The sequence below is a fragment of the Heterocephalus glaber genome, unplaced genomic scaffold, assembly GCF_053883595.1.
Source record: "Heterocephalus glaber isolate CG9 unplaced genomic scaffold, H.glaber_assembly_v1.0 deba00000071, whole genome shotgun sequence".
In the NCBI taxonomy this organism is placed as follows: domain Eukaryota; kingdom Metazoa; phylum Chordata; class Mammalia; order Rodentia; family Bathyergidae; genus Heterocephalus; species Heterocephalus glaber.
Genome location: NW_028258137.1, coordinates 12,466,654 through 12,485,762, shown reverse-complemented (window position 1 = coordinate 12,485,762; position 19,109 = coordinate 12,466,654). Strand labels below are relative to the sequence as shown.

The 19,109-nt window shown below is 52.1% G+C and overlaps 1 protein-coding gene across 2 annotated transcripts in view; it reads left to right on the top strand.

The window, feature by feature from the left end:
• The window catches only part of St3gal2 (ST3 beta-galactoside alpha-2,3-sialyltransferase 2), a 55,076-nt gene extending 38,972 nt beyond the window's left edge, over positions 1-16,104 (top strand). For both annotated transcript variants that reach the window (XM_004842878.3, XM_087204573.1), the window contains 6 exons: positions 2,464-3,793; positions 6,251-6,444; positions 11,394-11,573; positions 12,346-12,391; positions 12,661-12,780; positions 14,083-16,104. In XM_004842878.3, coding sequence (XP_004842935.1) covers positions 3,455-3,793; positions 6,251-6,444; positions 11,394-11,573; positions 12,346-12,391; positions 12,661-12,780; positions 14,083-14,256 — 1,053 coding nt within the window. In that variant the 5' untranslated portion in view covers positions 2,464-3,454 and the 3' untranslated portion in view covers positions 14,257-16,104. The remainder of the gene's footprint in view (positions 1-2,463; positions 3,794-6,250; positions 6,445-11,393; positions 11,574-12,345; positions 12,392-12,660; positions 12,781-14,082) is intronic.
• Positions 16,105-19,109: the final 3,005 nt, after the last annotated feature.

The window sequence follows — 19,109 nt, the reverse complement described above, 5'->3', positions numbered from 1 at the left end:
TTTACTCCGAAGATCCATTTTAAAGTTGAAATCAGGTCATGACACATTGTTTCTCAGAACCCTCCCATCAGATTTGTAATAAATCCTAATCAAGCCTCCCAGCTTCCCCTCCCAAACTGACCTTAATGCTGTGCTTTTTCTTTCTTTTTTACATTTTCTTTACATTGCTGGGGATGGAACACAGGGCCTCGGCCACACCCCTGCTCCATACTATGCTTTTAATAAGCCAGTCTAGTTTCTTCCTAAAGCTCTTTGCATTCCTTTTCTCCTCTCCTTGGTCCCTGTCATTTCACTGTACAGCACATGTTAATGGCCTTTGTCATTGTGTTTGTCCAAGACTGTAAGCTCCATGTGGCCTGGACTGGGTTTACCCTGTGTCCCTGGGTATCTTGGGCAGCAGAGGCGGGGGCTGATGCCAAAGTGTGCACCCTGTCCTCAGCATTTTACACTGGGGTGTGCATGGGCTTGTCGTGAATAACTAGAGTAAAAGGGAGAGACCTGGGTAGGCAGTGGGCCACAGGTGGACATGAGACATGAGGGCCCGCTCCGGTGACTGCTGGGATTTTTAATGCACGTCCAAAGGCCTCTCATGCTTTTTCCCCCTCCCTGTGCCTCCATTTCACCCTTAACACAAGTTGAGCAGCTTAAGCTCCCAGTAACATCCTAGATATGGGGTTCCCAGAGCAAGGGCTTTTGCCAGTGACTCACCTCCTCTGCTCATCCTGAACATACTGAACTACGGATTTTCCTCTCTCCAGTAAAGCAGTCCAGTTATCTGGGATGCCCCTGTGCTGATTTAGAATCCCCTGGAGCTAGTGACGTCCCTGCCTGAGATGTTTCCTCTGGAAGCCTCTTGTGTCAGCTTCTACCCAGCCCTGCCTTCAGTGTCACAGTGGAGCTGCTACCCATCAACCAGATCTGTCCAACTGCGGCCCCTCTGTCACTTGTCTGGTCTGCAAAATCCCTGCCTCCCAGGGATACCTGTGCCATAGATGGCTCTCCTCCAGTCCAGGAGGCTGGGAGCAGGACCCTGCAACATCAAGTGCTTTTCCTTAGCATGGAAATAGGCAAAGGAACTGGCCCTGGCTTCCTCTTTACACTATTCAACCAAAGGCCACTTGTCCATCATAATCTGCTAAAAGGCTACAGAGAACACTGGAATAAGCACACTGAAGTCAGTGCTGCTGGGGCCTGGGGGAGGCATGTGGTGCAGCTTCATGTGTGACCCTGGGAAGCCAGTCTGTGTCTGTCTTCCCTCTCCCCTCTGAGCCCTGTGTAGCTCTAGGAGCACCAGGTTGCTTTCTGTGTGCTGGCCCATCCCAGGCTCTGGAGTTAGATGGTTCCATGCTCACAGCTCACCACCACTCCTGAGAGCTTGACTTTGAGGGAAGCCAGCTCCTTCTCTTCTGTATGCATCGTCTCCCCCCAGAGCGATCTCCTCCTCACTACAGCTTGATGGTTCTGTTCTTCGATGGCTTTGTGGTTTGGCTTGGCTGCAGGTATCTGAGCTACCACAAGTAGAGGAGGCAGCTGAGTTTCTTGAACATACAGCCTCAGAGACCTGTGCATCGGCCAGCAGCAGCTGGTGAACCCCAGCAAAGCCTGCTTTAGCTTTCAGCCAGGAGAGGGAGCGGGCGCAGAGCTTTGAGGCCTAAGGGCTGGGTGAGAACTAGGGCAGGCCAGTTTAAGAGATTTTCAGGGCATGGATTCAGGCACCTTTCCTTAAGGCCAAAACCCAAACTACTATGAAAACGGCCTCTTCTCCTTGTTCTTGTCTGCCTGGGCAGTTTGGGGTCTCAGTCCCACCCGGGACCCTGGTATTCATTTCATCCATGAGATACAATTGAAGGCGACTGCCCAGAGGGTTGATTAATGGGCCTGGAGTCTGGCATTTGCGCCTCCCGACACAGTTAGCTCCCCACACACCCAGAGCAGGAAGGATTGTTCATGGTTCACTTGCGTTTGGGCCAACCCGAAAGTGTCTCCTGTGTAATCCACACCCGGGAGAGAAGAGGGGCAAGTCGCAGGACCTGGGCCCAGCTCTCCCTTCTTGCTGGGAGGCCCCTGAACAGGTGTTGGGGAGTCACATTCAGACCCCCAGGTTCTTCTCTGGGCCGTTTTCTTTTTAAGTTTCACCTGAAAGTAACTAACAAACCTGTGCTGAACCTAGTGCTTAAGCACGACTCTGGGGAAATCAATTTACTGTAGTCCTTGTTTACCTTCTGGCTAATAAGTGAAGATGCTGGGCTAATGTAGCCCTCTGAGGCCCGGGAGTCACACCAAGCATTCTATCTTTGGATGGTTAGAGGGGAGAGCCCTTTCTTTTGCCCACACTCTGATTAAGTGGGCCTTCTCTCCTCTACTGCTAGCTCTGTCCTCTCTGGGACTTGGGGCCGGGTTGGGGGAGAGCCTGTGTGTATGTGTGATTTATCTGCACATTCTTTTTCCTCTCTGCAATTCCAGGGTCATGCTGCGGCAGCCTGGCGCCTGACAAGTGAGTGGGAACCTGCCAGGAGATTACTGCTAGTGCAAGCTCCAGCAGGACAGACTGGCCTTGGGGAGTGGGGATGGGCAGAACAGCCACCGAGCCCAGGCCAGCAGCTCCAGGCAGGAGGCCTGGGCCCTAGTGGGGAGCTCTACACATGCTGTGATGCCCCAGAGGGCTTAGATGCAGTCCTCCACAAGCAGCAGCAGTTCCCCACCCCAGAAGACCCCACAGCAGAAGTAGGTGCTTCGTGACCCCCTGTACCACGGCAGCTGGGAGTGTGAGCACCAGGAGAAGAGAGCAGAACTCGGATGTGACGAAGTGGGGTGGAAGCCAGCACCAGGAGCTCTTGGTCTCTGCAGCAGTTCCTGAACGCCTGCAGAGCTTCACGTGTCCTTCTGTCATTGTTGGAGCCTGGCTCCCCTCCTCTGATACCCGGGGTGGGAAGGGCTCTTTCGTGGAATGTGGCTCCCTGAAGCTGTGTATGCTCTGTTGTGATGAGAGTTCCAGGGCTTTCCCACTGTGGGGCACGCTGAGGGGCTGCCTCGGCATCTGCTCATGAGCCACAAGGACCCCGACTGCTCCAGACTGGGCCTTTTCAAGCCACCAAAGAGGGGAACCTGTGGACCTGGCAGCCAGAAATCCCAAGGGACTAGAGGGCTGGCATGGACTGAACTCCCCCTCACTGGGGTGGCCGGAGAGGCAGAGCCTTTGTGGCCCAGCTAGTGACAGAGAAACCTGATGAAGCCCTAAGAGGGTCTGAAGTGGCTCAGGGACAGGGGAGCCACTCCTGCCAATGAGCTTTCTCCTTACGTAGAGGGAGGAGGGCTTGCTGAGGGTCCCCTGTGGCAGCACGTGCCCCTATGCCCTTTGCATGTACTGCCAGAACAGGCAGGCTGCGCCGTGGCCAGCCCCTCGGTGGACTGGGAAAGGAGTGGCCACGGTGACAGCCACCTGCCTGCCAGCACCATGAAGTGCTCCCTGCGGGTGTGGTTCCTCTCGGTGGCCTTCCTGCTGGTGTTCATCATGTCCCTGCTCTTCACCTACTCGCACCATAGCATGACCACCTTGCCCTACCTGGACTCTGGGGCTTTGGGCGGGACACATCGGGTGAAGCTGGTGCCTGGCTATGCCGGCCTCCAGCGCCTGAGCAAGGAGGGTCTCTCGGGCAAGAGCTGCACCTGCCGCCGCTGCATGGGCGATGCTGGTGGCTCCAATTGGTTCGACAGCCACTTTGACAACAACATCTCCCCCGTCTGGACACGAGAAAACATGGATCTCCCTCCAGATGTCCAGAGGTGGTGGATGGTGAGACTGGTGGCACTCCTGCCTCCCCTTTGTTGCCCTCTCCAGAAGCCCATCCCCTTGTTTTGGAGTCACTTCTAGAGCCCCTCTGTGGTTTGGTCTTTCTGTCTTTGGATCCCAGCGTCTTGACAAAGCAGGAGGCCTGCTTGACCAGAGCCATGTTATGGGATCACAGATTATTTAAAGGCAAAACAAGCTTTGATCTGAAAGTAGAGAGAGAACTAATATTTTTCGATGCCTGTAGGAGCCCAGCATAGATGAAAAATGCCTGTTGCCCCAGGCAGGTAGCACAGACAAAGGAGCAGCCCAGGTGTGAATGTGGGACAAATGAGGGCCATGCCAGGGGCAGGAGGTAGCCACCCCTCAGCCCCAGCTGGTGCCGCTGTGCCAGGGTGTAGCTCATGCCACTGCCTCTTTGGACCTCTTAGGAGACCTCAGAAACTAAATTTTGAAACTAATATTCTACTGGGGATGTGTTGGCTCAGAGTAATTATAAATACCTCAGGAGCCCCTCTTGGTTCTTTACAGTTGCCAGAAAAGACTGCTCTGGGCTGGAATGAGAACGCATTGCCAGCCAGGTGTGGTGGAGCACGCCTGTAATTCCAGCACTCAGGAGACTGAGGCAGGAGGATTGCCAAGAGTTTGAGGCCACCCTGAGCTACATAGTGAGACCCTATCTCAAAAAACGTCCCCCCTAAAAAAAAGAAAAAAGAGCATTGCCAACTACCCTCAGGGGCTAAGGGAAAGGAAGGTCCCCCAGTCTTCAGGTCGTCCTGGCACCTTTTTGCTTCTCTTACTGCCCTCGGCCTAGAACCTATCATTTCTGGAGCATCCTCTCTGGCCTGCCGTGCCACCTGGCTGCTGTCTGAGCTCAGGGTGGAACAGTGTCCTTGGGCCCACAGGCTGCCCACTTTCTCACTTGGAGGGTGGCTCCTGGTCCCTGGTTTCCCCTGTCAGAAAATGGGAACGGGGCAACTCCCTTTTCTCTTGCTTTCAGGAACATTGTGAGGATGAGCTTGTGTGACCAGGTTTATCAGAAAACCCCAGACTCAGAGGCCTCCAGGACCTACATCTGCAAATCAAGGCCTCCTAGGTGTCCCACAGACCCTTATCATTGCAGCCCAGAGCCCTCGAAGGTTCCTGCCTGGTGCTTGTAGTCACAGCCTTCATTTTACGGGAAATTCATGGCTCTGAGATGTACAAAGTCTGTCCATGGTGACAATCTTGGCAGTGGCCACATACAGCCAGAACAGCACTCTGGGCAGCAGTGAATGCTCGGGAACAGGACAGGCCTCCTGCCCACGGGGATAACCCAGACTTAGTTGAGATGCTTCCCTGCTTCCCACAGCCAGGCTCCCTCTCCAGCGAGATCTCTGGTCCTCTGAGAAGCTCCTGCCTGTCCACAGATTCATGGAGTTAGGGTTCAACCTACAGTATTTTAAAGTCCTAGCTTCTGCATTTACCAGTTGGTGGCCCGTGTCGTGGGCCAAGTGAAGTTTACTAAGTGCTTTTAAAATATTTGCATTAGAAACAGCTGAGCAGGGTCAGGTGGTGGTGGCCCACACCTGTAATCCCAGCACTCAGGAAGCTGAGGCAGGAGGACCACTGCCAATTTGAGGCCAACCTGGACTACATAGTGAGACCCTGTCTCAAAAAATAAATCAAATTCCATTAGTTACCAACATTAGAATCAAGATATTTCACATAATGTTCTATTTAGCTTCTCTTGTATAGATTGCAACAATTCGCTGAATTTGTCTCTCACGCTGTCTATGGCTGTCTGTCTGTGCCTCTGTCTGTCTGTCTGTCTTCAGTGCTAGGGAGCAAACTCAGGGCCTCACACAAGCTAGACAAATGCTCACTGAGCCGCCTCTGAATTTGCTCTTTTTGATAGGCCACGTGGCCTCCTTTACTGTGGGGCCCTCTTCTGTACCATACCTGTCACCTGCCTGGGCCTCATAACCACTGAACTCCTGCCCTACCTCATTTTATGTTCTTTGACTCTCAGTAGTTTGGATTCCAGCAGGTGGTGGGAGGTGTAGGGGACCAATTTTATTCCCACTGTATGGGTTTGAAAGGGTTCATGTGCCTCTCTGCCTTTCAGGAACTGAGGGAGTGGTCCCAGTATCCGGTGAATATTTCCCTGGACCGGGCCTCCGTGATCCCAGCTGTGGGGCTGAGTCTCAGGGGTGCTCCCTCAGGCTGACTGGGAAGGAGCGGAGGGAAGTTGCTTCATGGCACAGACCTGGAGGGGCACTTAACGTGTTCAATAGCACCTCGACCCTGAGCGGGTCAGAGTAGCCTATGCCTGTCAGGGTGCCTGTCTCTAAAAAGTGAGGCCCACTAGGAACCAAGTGGGAGGGGGTGTCCTCACTGTTCAGGGAGCCTCTGCACCCCAACACCCAAGGCAGGGAGGGTGGCTGGGGCCCCTCCCTCCTCACAGCTCTCTCCCGACCACAGATGTTGCAGCCCCAGTTCAAGTCACACAACACCAATGAAGTGCTGGAGAAGCTGTTCCAGATTGTGCCCGGCGAGAACCCCTACCGCTCCCGTGACCCCCAGCAGTGCCGGCGCTGTGCTGTGGTGGGGAACTCAGGCAACCTTCGGGGCTCTGGCTATGGGCAGGATGTGGACGGGCACAACTTCATCATGAGGTGAGCCCTGCTGGGTGGGGGCAGCCAGGACAGACCTCTGGGAGGGATTTGACTCCTTAGCCTTGTCTACTCAGTCCAGGTTGCCAGCTGCCAGAGTCACTAAAGAAGTGTGGCCCCCGAGCTTTCAGTAATAGCTGTGCAGGGTGGGCAGGTGGCAGTGTTTCAAATCTGAACTTTGCTGGAGGCCTGCATCAGCTTCCAGGGGTCTGAAAAAGCCCTTCTCCTTTGGAAAGAGCCAAACCTAGAGCCTTGGCTGATGTTTGGTAAAAACTCCCACCAGAGGCCCTTCCTCCCTGCCTGGTCCTCTCAGCAGTTAGGCCAGATGTGAGGACTCCAACCCAAACTAACATCATGCGTTATAGCAACAGGTGACTCTTCTTGGCAGACTTGTGGAAGATCGATGTCCTGAGTGGGGAGAAAAAGGAGCTGCCCCTTCCCTTCATCCTCATAAAGCTTTTAGATACACCTGTGCCCAGCCCCAAGCAAAGAAAAGCTGGGAGGGGAGCTGGGTGCAGGGGCCCATCCTTGTAATCCCAGCTACTCAGGAGGATCGAAAATTTGAGGGCAGGGCTGGGAATTTACCTCAGTGGTTCTGCCGCCTGCCTTGCAAGCGAAAGTTCCCTAGTTTGATCCCCGGTACGAAGAAAAAAGTTTGAGGGCAGCCTGGACAATTTAGGGAAACTTTTATCTCCAAATAAAAAATAAAAGGGCAAGACATATAGCTCAGTAGCAAAGCACTTGCCTAGCATGTCTGAAGCCTGGGTTCAATCCCCAGTACCACAAAAAGAGAATGGGGGATGGGGTTTGAAAGGGAAGGGGAGGGGAGGGGAAGGGGAAGGAAAGAAAGGAAAGGAAAGTTAAGTTGGGAGAGCATTCTGTACAAAGACACCAAACAAGGGAGGCCTGGGCCTGAACAGAGATCACAGGGGACTGAGGGGCCCCCCACGGCTCTTGTTTGGTTCAGACCCTGTGTCTTCTTTCTCTCCTGACTTGGCTGGGGACAGGGCATGCCACAGTGGAGATCCTTTACCATTACTCCAAGGTAGAAGAACCTTAAGAATAAAAATAATGCCAGTCATGGTGGTGCATGCCTGGAATCCCAGCACCCTGAGAGGCTGAAGCAGAGGGATGGTTCAAGCCCAGTCTGAGCAATTTAGTGATTTAGTGAGACTGTTTCAAAATAAAAGGGCTGGTTGCAGCTCAGTGCAAAGGCCCTTGGTTCAATCTCCAGTACTGGGGGAAAATATGAAAAAGATAGTGCCAGGTGCAGAGGCATACATGTGTAATCCTGGCTACTCAGGAGGCTGAGACAAGAGGATTATAAGTTCAAGGCCAGCTAGACCTTGTCTCAAAAACCAAAGAAAGCAAAAAAGGACTGGGATGTAGCTCAAGGGTTGAGTGCTTGCCTAACTTGTTCAAGGGCCTGGGTTCAATCCCCAGTCCCATAAAAATTAAAAAAAAAGAATAAAGATACTGAAAACACCTGGTTTTTACTAAGCACCTCTTAGGATGAGCATCGCAGAAAGACCAGGTTTCCCAGGAGGTGGAAGGAAGGGCTTTGTCTTAGAAACTGTTGCTGTCTCCATAGCAACACGGAGGCAGCACTATGTCTCTGAGGCTCTCCACATTCCTTGCAAGACCTTCTTCATGTTGGGAGACGGTGCTGGGTGGGGGAGAGAGGAGGATACTGGATCTCACCCAGCACCCGAAGCCACCTGGGATCATCCCCATCCTCCAGTCACTGACGCTTCAAATGGGAGGGGGACATGATGGGAGCTGGGAGGGGCCTCTCTCTCCCCACAGAGGTTGCTGAGATTGGGGAATCAAGCCTCCCTTCCTCCAGGGTAGTCCCAGGGCGCCAGGGAACCCAGGGGAGCACTGTCAGATGCCTGAGCACTTTCACTGAGTGGGTGCTTTGATTAGGCACCTCAGTGGTGCTTGGGAAGTGCCAGGGCCAAGTTTCTCTAGCCTCAAAAGTCTTAGACACTTAGGACACATAGATGGAACCTGCTCAGGAGCCAGCTTGAGATGTAGCTTTTTTGAGTGAACTCCAGTATCACCTGTTGGTGGAGTAACCCAGGTGGTGGCTGGTTGGCTGTCGGTCTGTGGAAGCAGTCAGGTGGCAGTGGGGGTGACTCTGTCCACATCTTTGACTGATACTAGACTCCAAGGTGAGAGCCATACTGAGTTATAATGAGATGGTGGCGCTGCCTCCTGAACACCACCTCTTCCTCCTTTTTGGGGGGTGGGGGTGGGGCAGGGTCTCACTATGTAATTCAGGCTGGCCTTGACCTCACTTTGTAGCCCAGGTTGGCCACACACTTTCAGCGATCCCTCTGCCTCACCCTCCCAAATTCTGGGACTATAGGCGTGTGGCACCATGCCCATCTTGCCTCCTTCTCTAAGTCCCTAAGCCCTGGCGACTACTCCAGAGTAGGTGGGCTGTTCCTGCCTCAGCTGGCCAGCCAATACATCTGCAACTCCTACCTCAGTGCCTGGTGGGTAGAAGGCTATAAATATATGAATGAATGAAAGGAGGAGCAGCCAGATGTTGCTCCCTGAGTAAGAGTGTGTATCCACCCACCCTGCCTGTGTCCCTCCTCAGTGCTTTGGCTGCTGGAGGCACTCAGGACAGATGAGTTTCTGGAATATTGCCTCCAACTCCCAGAGATCCAGCTTATCCTCTGGCCTCTTTTCAGGACTTGACTTCTCCAGAATGAATCAGAGCCTCAAAACAAAATCCTGTCAAAAAGAATGCACATTCCATCCAGGTGTGGCATTGAACACCTGTAATCCCAGCCCTCTGGGAGGCTGGGGCAGGAGGATCACGACTTCAAGCCCGGCTTGTCAGCGACATTCCTTCCCTTTCCCGTGGAGACTATGAAACATCTTCTGGGGTCTCTTGTGTATTCATCTCACCCTTGTCTGCTGGTGCCTGGGCAGTGGGTGCGAGGGGAGTAGGGAAGAATAGGGTGTTGCCACAAGGTCTAGGAGAGATTGGAGAGTGCACTGACTCCACAGGATGGTGGAGAAGGCAGACAGTGGGGACCTTGGGCAGAGCCCAAGGTGCCTGGGCAGGAGGCAGATACAGACTGCAGTTCCCAACCTGTGCAGCAGTGCTCACAGGAAGGGGAGATAGCAGGAGGCAGTGTCTCTGCACCCTAAAGTCCAGGAGACTGAAGGACATTTTGTCTCAGGTCTTGGATCTGGGACAGGGAAGTAGGACATAGATCCCTGTTCTGGGCAGGAAGCCTTGCAAGATTCTGTAGGGAAGATTCTAGGCATCTGCTTGAACCAGACTAAAATTGAGTGGTTAGGAACAGACTTGGCTAGGTGTGGTGGTGCACACTTGTAATCACAGCACTCTGGGAGGCTGACAGGATTGCAAATTCAAGTCCAGCCTGGGCAATGACTTAGCATGACCCTGTCTCTAAAAAAAAAGAAAAGAAAAAATGAAAACCTAGGGATATAGCTTAGTGCAAAGGCCCTGGGTTCAGTCCCACCTAGTGCTGGGGCGGTGGGGGTGGAGAACAGATGAAGGCCAGGGATTTAGCTCAGTGGTGCCACTGCCTGCCTTGCAAGTGCAAGGTCCTGAGTTCGATCCCTGGTACAAAAAAAAAAAAAGAACAGGGCCAGCAATTTAGCTCAGTGGTTCCGCTGCCTGCCTTGCAAGCACAAGGTCCCAAGTTTGATCTCTGGTACAAAAAAAAAAGAACAGAGACTCACTTTCTGGATTCTGTGACCTCCACCCTAAGACTCCCTCCAGTGCTCCAGAGGGAAGGGAGAGAGGCAGGACACATGGAGATGTGACTGGAGGGCAGAGCATCCTGATAGCACACCTTGGACTCCGTGGCTCCATCTTTGGGTGAGGAGCAGGAAGACAGCGTGGACACCCACAGCACTTGAGTCTTCAGTGCAGCTGATGGGCCAGCCACTTTCAGGACCGAAAATGTTTGTACCAGTTTTACAGAGCTGGCACATACAGCTGGGGGAGACACCAGGGACTCGGCTCCTGAGGAGGACTGGGGTCTGGTCACCCCGTCTGGGTAGTCCTGATTCCACAGCTGGTGCTCAGGAGACAGGAAGGCCCTTCTACACAGTCATGGCAGAAGATAAGACCAAGAACTTTGTGTTTAGAGCAGGTTCACCTTCGATGTAGGTGCTCCCCAGAAATGACAGCCTGGATTGTATTTACCCAGTATTTTGTACAGATTGAAAGAATGAGATGCTTCTTGGCTTTTTGGTTTGTTTTTGGTTTTTTAAGACAGGGTCTCACTCTAGTTAGGGCGGGCTTTGAATTTCCTATGTAGCCCAGGTGGGCTTTAAACTTGTGATCCTGCTGCCTCAGCCTCCTGGATGCTGGGATTACAGACATGCGCTTTCAGGCCTGGCAACTTGAACCAGTTGTTTATTGTTTAATTGATTGAATACCCTTATTTATTAATATTACTATTATTATTTTTTTTTTGGTAACGGGGATCAAAATTGAGACCTTGTGCTTGTGAGGCAGGTGGCAGAACCACTGAGCTAAATCCCCAGCCCCTCTGCAACCATTTTTATAACCTAAATGTATAGAAATGGAATTGCTGAGTGAAAGTGTACATTCATTTGTATTTTTGATAGACAGCACCAAATTGTCCTCTAAGAATCTTTGATTGTTTGTTTTTGGTACCAGAGATCAAACTCAGGACCTTGTGCTTTCGAGGCAGGCAGCGCAACCACTGAGCTAAATCCCTGGCCCTTTCATTTACTTTGAGACAGAGTCTTGCTATGTAGTTCAGGTTGGCCTTGAACTCACTGTAGTGAGGTTGGGCTCAAATTCGTGGTGATCCTCCTCCCTCAGCCTCCTGAGTGCTAGGATCACAGGCATGCAACACCACTCCTGGCCTCTTGATCTGGTGTCAGTTTCCATGGCAGTTTCTTCTCATGTCACCCTCTCTTTCCTGCAGAATGAATCAGGCACCAACTGTGGGCTTTGAGCAGGATGTTGGCAGCCGGACCACCCACCATTTCATGTACCCCGAGAGTGCCAAGAACCTGCCTGCCAACGTCAGCTTCGTGTTGGTGCCCTTCAAGGCCCTGGACCTGCTGTGGATTGCTAGTGCCCTGTCCACCGGGCAGATCCGATTGTGAGCCTCTGCTGACTGGGAGTGGGATGTGGGTGACAGGGGCGCTGGGGGGAGTCTCCAGAAAGTGGTGAGGAGGGCACAGCTGTTCTGTGCCACTGCCTGCAGGGTGCCATCTGAGGTCAAGGGTAAAGCAGCGAGGAACCACAGGCCGGTGTTCGTGTTCTCTCCAGGAGGAGCTCCCGGCCGCAGCGCTGTGTGTTCTGAGAACTTTGTCCCCTCAGGTGTCCCAGCACAGCGGGAATCGTGGGAAATCCAGTTCACTGTTCTAAAATTTATTTTACTTCACTTTCATTGATTGATTGCGATAGTCTTGCTATGGAATCCAAGATGGCCTTGAACTTACTATGTAGCCCAGGCTGGCCTGGCACTTGTAACAATCCTCCTGCCTCTGCCTCTCAAATTCTGGGGTTACAGGCACGCATGCACCCGGCACCAAGTATTTTCTTTTCAAGAGCTTTATGAAGATACCTACTGTAGGGCCAGGGATGTACCTCAGTGGAGCCACGCCTGCCTTGCAAGTGCAAGGTCCTGAGTTCAATCCCTGGTACACACACACAAAAAAGATACTTACTGTAGCCACCTTTGTCTCACTACTGCTGTACAACTCACCCATTGAAAGTGTACAATCCAGTGACTTTACTACATTGCTAGAGTGGTGTAACCATCACAATTAATTTTAGAACATTTTTATATTCTGAAGATTTTCAGGTTGAGCGTGTAATCAGTGCCAAGGGATAGTGGCGTCTCAAATGTTCTTTCTCTCTGCCTGCAGCACCTATGCTCCAGTGAAGTCCTTCCTTCGAGTGGACAAAGAGAAGGTCAGCTCTGCACCTTTGCCCTCCTTTTCCGCCTCTCCTCTGGAGAACAGTGCTGGCTTAATCCCTGTGTGCCTGGTCCTGTGGCCCCGGGTGCCCCAATGCCCTTCCAGAACCTTCAGGATCCCCCCTGCTGCTATGCCTGACCCAGCAGAGGCCACAGGACCAAGGAGTGCTCACCCCCGGGCCCTAACCAGGGCCAGAGGCACTGGTAGAAGCTGCTAGAGCCTGGCCCCAGCCCTAATGTGCCTGTTAACGTTTTTTCCTCCCAGGTCCAGATCTACAACCCAGCCTTCTTCAAGTACATCCACGACAGGTGGACGGAGCACCACGGGCGGTACCCTTCCACAGGGATGCTGGTGCTCTTCTTTGCCCTGCATGTGTGTGATGAGGTGAGTGGGCCCATCTGCAGCAGAAATGGCAGGACCCGGGCAACAGGGGAGTGAAGCCGCACTTCTCGGGTCTTAGCAGAGGAATGTGGGTTTTTATAGGCAAAAACCATGTGGCTTAGATCTCCCCCATTTCTAAGCTGTAAAGAATTTAGCTTTGTACTTCTCAAACTATGACTTTCATGATTTTACTAAATCTGAAACCACTTCATTAAAAAGATAAATTTAGGGGCCGGGGATTTAGCTCAGCGGTTTCACCACCTGCTGCGTAAGCTCAAGGACCGGAGTTCGATCCCCGGTACCAAAAAAAAAGATAAATTTAGCCAGGTGTGGTTGCACAGCTCACCTATAATTCCGCACACACTAGGGAGGTTGAGTCAGGAGGATCCCAGCAAGTTTGAGGCCAGCCTGGGGTACACAGTGAGGTCAAGGCCAGCCTGAACTACACAGCAAGACCCTGTCTCAAAAAAAATTAAATTTACTGAATGATGAAATAGAATACTACTATCATAATTGATATTATTCCCCCAAAGAAAAAATAATCATAAATAGGATAGCAACTGAGTAGTAATTTGAGCTGGTTGACTATTTGCCACAACCGTTAGCCCTAGGCTTATTCTTTTTTATTTATTTTGGTTTTTTGAGACAGGGTCTCACTTTGTAGTTCAGGCTGGCCTTGGGCTCACAATGTAGCCCAGGCTGGCCTCGAACTTGGAGTCATCCTCCTGCCTCGGCCTCCAGAGTGCTGGGGTTACAGGTGTGTGCCACCACGCCCTGCTGTCCAGGGCTTATTGTGTTCAAAATGCAGGTTAGGGCCAGGGGTTTGGCTCAGTGGTTCTGCCACCTGCCTTGCAAGCTCAGGGTCCTGAGTTCGATCCCCGGTACCAAGCAAACAAACAATGCAGGTTAGTCATAAGAAGCACGGTTCACTAGTGGCGAGAGCTCCTGTGGCATGGGGATAGCGCTCATGCTTGGCAAACCCATTTCTGTAAGTACTTGACCAGATTTCAAATACTGAATGTACTCCATTTCACAAAAAGAAGTTACAGAACTGGGCATGGCGGTGCAGTCCTGTAATCCCATCTACTGGGGGGGCTGAGGCAGGAGGATCACAAGCTGAAGGCCAGCCGGACCGCCCATGTAGTAAGACCCTTTCTCAAAACCAACGAGACGAGGAAGTTGACAAGGGCTGGAGAGGAAGAACTGAGGGACCCGGGCTGGGCCTGACTGTGCCCTGCGTCTCAGAGGTGCCCCCGCCCTGGGCACTGTATCCGCTCGTGATAACCCTGTCGCCCTTCCCCTCAGGTGAACGTGTACGGCTTCGGGGCTGACAGCCGCGGCAACTGGCACCACTACTGGGAGAATAACCGGTACGCGGGCGAGTTCCGGAAGACGGGCGTGCACGACGCAGACTTCGAGGCCCACATCATCGACCTGCTGGCCAAGGCTAGCAAGATCGAGGTCTACCGAGGTAACTGAGCTGGGCTCTCCACGACCCTTCCCGCCCAGCCTCTTGGCCTTGGGGCCAGATCGCCCTGGGCGTTGCCAGGCAATCAGGAACCGTGCGGCCTGGCCTGGACCAATCATGCTGCAGTTCAGGGAACGCCCTGCGCCAATCACAAGTCCCTGGGGGCCGGCCCGGGCCTGGCACCAATCAGCGCTGCAGTCGGGCGGAGCTTCTGTTTCTCCTAGCCAATCATGCGACTCAAGGAAAACTTCCTGCTCTGGAGCCATCTCCTCCAATCAATGGGCTTCGGAGGCGGGCTAGTGACCGGCCAATCCCCATCCTTTCTGCTTTTGATAGGATTTCGTTTTCCGCCTTTTGAAAGGTAGAGGCTGCTTGGTCCTCGATTGAGAACTTTTCTCGGGCTCCGGAAGACAAGCGTCTCGATCGCTTCCCAGCTGGTTCCACGGGGGCGAGGAGGAGGTGGAGGGGCGGCGTCGGGCGGGGTTGGTCTGGTGGAGAGAGTCGGTGTCCCCAGAGCCGGGAGCAGCGGCAGCTGCGCGTTTCCTGCGTCCGCCGGCCCGCTGGGCGAGAGCACAGCCACCAAAGAAACGCGGTCTCGGTGAAGCCGCCGCCCGCTCGCCCCGCAGAGCCTCTGACCAGGGCATTTCGTGTCGCGCCGGAAACCGGGGCATCGCCCCTGCCATGGGTTAAGCCTTGCCCAGCGCCCACTCCGTACGGGTGTCAGGAGCGGGGCGGGGGACCAGGAAACCTTGTCAGTCACACGTAAGGTGCTTCTCACGCGTGCTCTCTCCCCAACAGTTAACCCCAGCAGCTCTCCCTCCTCAGCCCGAGGACGCCTCACCAACCTACTTGTTGCTTTGGGGAAAAAAATCAGAAAGCTGCCTAGGATTGGGCCCCTGCTTCTCTGCCTGCCTGCCTGTCTGTCTTCCTGTCTCTCTCTGTCTCTCTCTGTGTGTCACACACACTGCACACATGTCTGGCTGGCCCCAGGGAGAGCAGCACGTTGGAAAGGAGGCTAGAGAAGAGCCCAGCTGGCCATGCATGCACCTTCACCCGTCACCCCAAAGAACAGGAAGCCTCTTGCTTGAGGGTGCGATTTGCTTTGGTCTCCTACTCTGGTTCCCCCGCTCCGGCTGCCCGCTCAGAAGAGGCCGTGCAGACCCTCTCGTGCCCTGCCCACCTCCCAGCTCACGGTTTCCAGGCCGTAGGGCTGGGAAGCGACCACCAGGGGTTCCGACTGGAAGCTGCTTGCCTGAGCAGACCCAGCCCAAGGCCCCAGAACTGCTGATGGTACTCTCACCTTCAAGGTTGGAAAATGTAGTCGGGAAAAGGCTTCTGTGAAGCTCCCAAATCAAGGAAAGGATCCCCCGTCTCGACAGCGTCGACACCAGTACTGCCCTTTTCAGAGCTGGTGCCACCACGCAGTCTCCCGGCTGAGGACAGTCACCCACGGGACAGTGCTAGGGAGCAGTGGTGTAAGGAAAACTGGGTATGAGTCTTTGTCTTCTCAGTTTCCGAAGCAGGAGGGTGGGCATGATGGGGCCCCACAGACCCTTTCTCAGGTCCCCGCCAGCGGGGAGCGGGAGGCACCAGCCCTTCTTGCCCGACTCATCTCAGTGCTTCCACAAGAGGCTGTTTGGAGTGTGAAGATGATAAACAATGCAATGATGCCAAACAGTATTGAGCAGAATAATTTATTTCTTTTTTGTTTCTTTTTCTTCTGTTTAAACCATTAATCCCCATTCTGGAAGAAGTAGGTCCCAGCACTCAGCCCAGGTCACCTTTTCTGCAATAGTTATTTAAACATTTTTTATTCCTTCCCCTTTCTCTTTCTGAATTAAAAAAAGAAAAAAACCCCAGAGTTCTTTGTTGTGAAATGTGTCCGATCGCTAAAGGCATATCTGAGCATCCCAGGTGCTGTGACCCGAAATGGCTAAGAATGCCGGAGGGGTTGGGAGGGGAGCAGAACAACTCCCAGATCCTTTCCCCTTAAACATGAGGAGCCTGGCTTCATGGACTCCACTCTCTGAAGTCCCCAGCCCACTAAATCTTTGGGACTGTGAGGATTTGGGTTAAAATCAACTCATTGGCTAGGTATGGTTGCTCACACCTGCAGTCCCCAGCATTCTGGAAGGCTGAGACAGGAGCAGTACAAGTTCCAGTCCAGCCTGAGCAATGTAGTGGCTTAGTGAGACCCTGTCTTAAAAAAATAAAAATGTTGGGCCAGGGATTTAGTTCAGTGGTTTCACCGCCTGCTGCGCAAGCGCAAGGACCTGAGTTTGATCCCCGTTACCAAAAAAAAATTGTGAATTTAGAAACCATTCACCAAAGTAAATGCCAAATAGATCACAGAACTGAATGTAAAAACAATCTAAAAGTAGTACCTTTTTATATTTATATATATTTTCCCCCCATACAGATTTATAGTTGGTTTTTAGGGGGGGGGTTGTTTGTTTTGTTTTGATTTTGAGACAGTGTCTTGCTCTGTATTCCAGGCTGGCCTTGAACTCAGCAATCCTCCTACCTCTGCCTCCAGAGTGTTGGGATTATACTCGTGTACCACCACACCCAGCTTGTAGTTGGTTTTTAGATTGAGTTTTGTGTTTTGTGTTTTTTTGAGAGGCTCTTGCTATGTAGTGGAGGCTCGCCTGAAATGGTGATACTCTTGCCTCAACCTCCCGAATCCTGGGATTACAGGGGTGCATGACCACACCTGGCTAAAACACTACTTTGTCTCTGTGGTCTGCCTCCCAGTAACCCACAACCAGTCTAACCTTGAGAAAAACACTGAATAAATTCCAATAGTGGATCATCCTAGAAAATCCCTGCCAATACACTACAAAACTGTCAGAGTCATCAATGACAAATGTGATAAATTGTCACAGCCAAGAAGAGCCAGCCTGGGCAACATGGTGACTTAGCAAGAGCCTATCTCAAAACAAAAATAAAAAAATTTTAAAGGACTGGAGATATAGTTTGGTATGAAAGCCCTGAGTTCAATCCCCAGTACCACAAAAAAATTAAAATGGCAAAATGTAATGTGAGATCCTGTAGCAGAAAAAGGAAAGTAGGAGAAAACTTCTGAATAAAGTGTGGAATTCAGTGAATAACAACCTATCAGTATTGGTTCCTAGTTGGAACACTAGGGAGTCTGAGGCAGGAGAACAGCTGTGTTCAAAGCCAGCCATGCCTGACCCAAAAAAAGTACATTTAAAAAATTTAAAACAATAATAATGACACTAACAAATAATAAAAGCAAGGAGTCAAAGTATCCAGTAGAGTCAACCAAAGAGGAACATCAACTTTAAACTTTATGGGAGCAATCACATGTGACACTTCAGGAGGCTGAGACAGGAGGATCGCAGCACGTTTAAGGCCAGCCTGAAAAGAGACTATGGGAGCAAGAAATAAAGTTTTATTGTGTCTTTCTACAGAAATTTGCATTTTTATTTACGGAGTTCAATAAAGAAGAGTTGGGCATTACAGGGTTGTCCGTAAGGTCAGGATTGGTGTGAGACACCGGGGAACCCAGGGAACCTCTGTCTTCAGAGGCCTGGTGCATGCGCACCAGCAGGTCCCCCTCCTGTTTTTCACCTGTTTTCCGAGCTGTCCTCTTGGCTCCTTGCCCTCTTTGCCTCCCTGGCCAGCCTGTCTGCCCTCAGGGCCTCGGCCAGTCTCCCTGGCTTTCTTCACTCCGTCTTTGGATATCTGCAGAAGTGACCCTATGGCCATGGAAGGATGGTCCAAGGAGAACAGCTCCTAGAGGCTGTCTTCGAGGAGCCGGGCCAAGGGCCAAGGGCAGACTCTGGACTGCTCCAGCCCTACCCTGGCTTCCCAGAGCCATCTTCCCTAAGGCAGTTGCAGAACCCAAGCCTTCCCTGCCCCGAGGCCTCCAGTTTGTGCCAAGTTGCCTGTGCTTCTCCAGGGGCTCCTCCATGGCCCACGCCTGACATTGCCAGGGTGGGCAGTGACCCTGGTCACCGGCCTTGAGAAGATGCAGCTGGTCAGCCTCACGGGGAGTACGGGGCCCACACCCACTCTCCACTTGGCCTGGGTGCAGACTCACGGCATCCTTTGGAGACTCCAGAACAGCGAACTCTTAAGCTTTGCTGCAGAAGGCTGGCTTCCAAATTTGGAGTGTGACTGGCCCACCATGGCCACTGAGTTCATCTTGCTGACTCCACTCCTGAGATGCAGCCAGACTGTGGCTTGTTAGGAAATTTGCATTGTTCTTAATACGAGTATAATTAAGCCAGGAGTGGTGACACATGCCTTAATCCCAGCACCTATGAGGCTGGGGCAGGAAGATTGACAGGAGTTCAAGGTCAACCTGGGCTACATACACGTATTTAGGTTTAAACATTTAGGATTGCTGGGTGTAGTGGTACATGCCTAGAGTCCTAGCACGCAGGAGGCTGAAGCAGGAGGCTTGACACAAGTTCAAAGCCAGCCTGGGCTAAATAGTTCCAGGCCAGCCTGTACTACATAGTGAGACCTTGTCTCAAAAAATAACAAAAACCCCATAAAAATCTCAGATTGGGGCTGGGTGTGTAGCTCAGTGGTACAGGACTTGTCTAGTTTATAGGAGGCCCTGAGTTCAATCCCCAGCTCTGCAAAGAAAGCAAAAAATCCCTAGGATTGCCATTTATTCTTTGATTCCTAAAATTTCTAATTTTGTCTGCCCATGGGTATCCTGACTGAAAATAAAGCCTTGCTTGGCCCCATTTGCTTATTCCTGTAGTATAAATACCTCCACCCTGGCCAGGGTTAAACTATCAATGGTTTAACAAGTGGCTCTTGTATGTGGGTACGATTACTGCTTTTGCCCAATGTACTTAGTAATTTCTTTGCCCTTTTTTGTTTT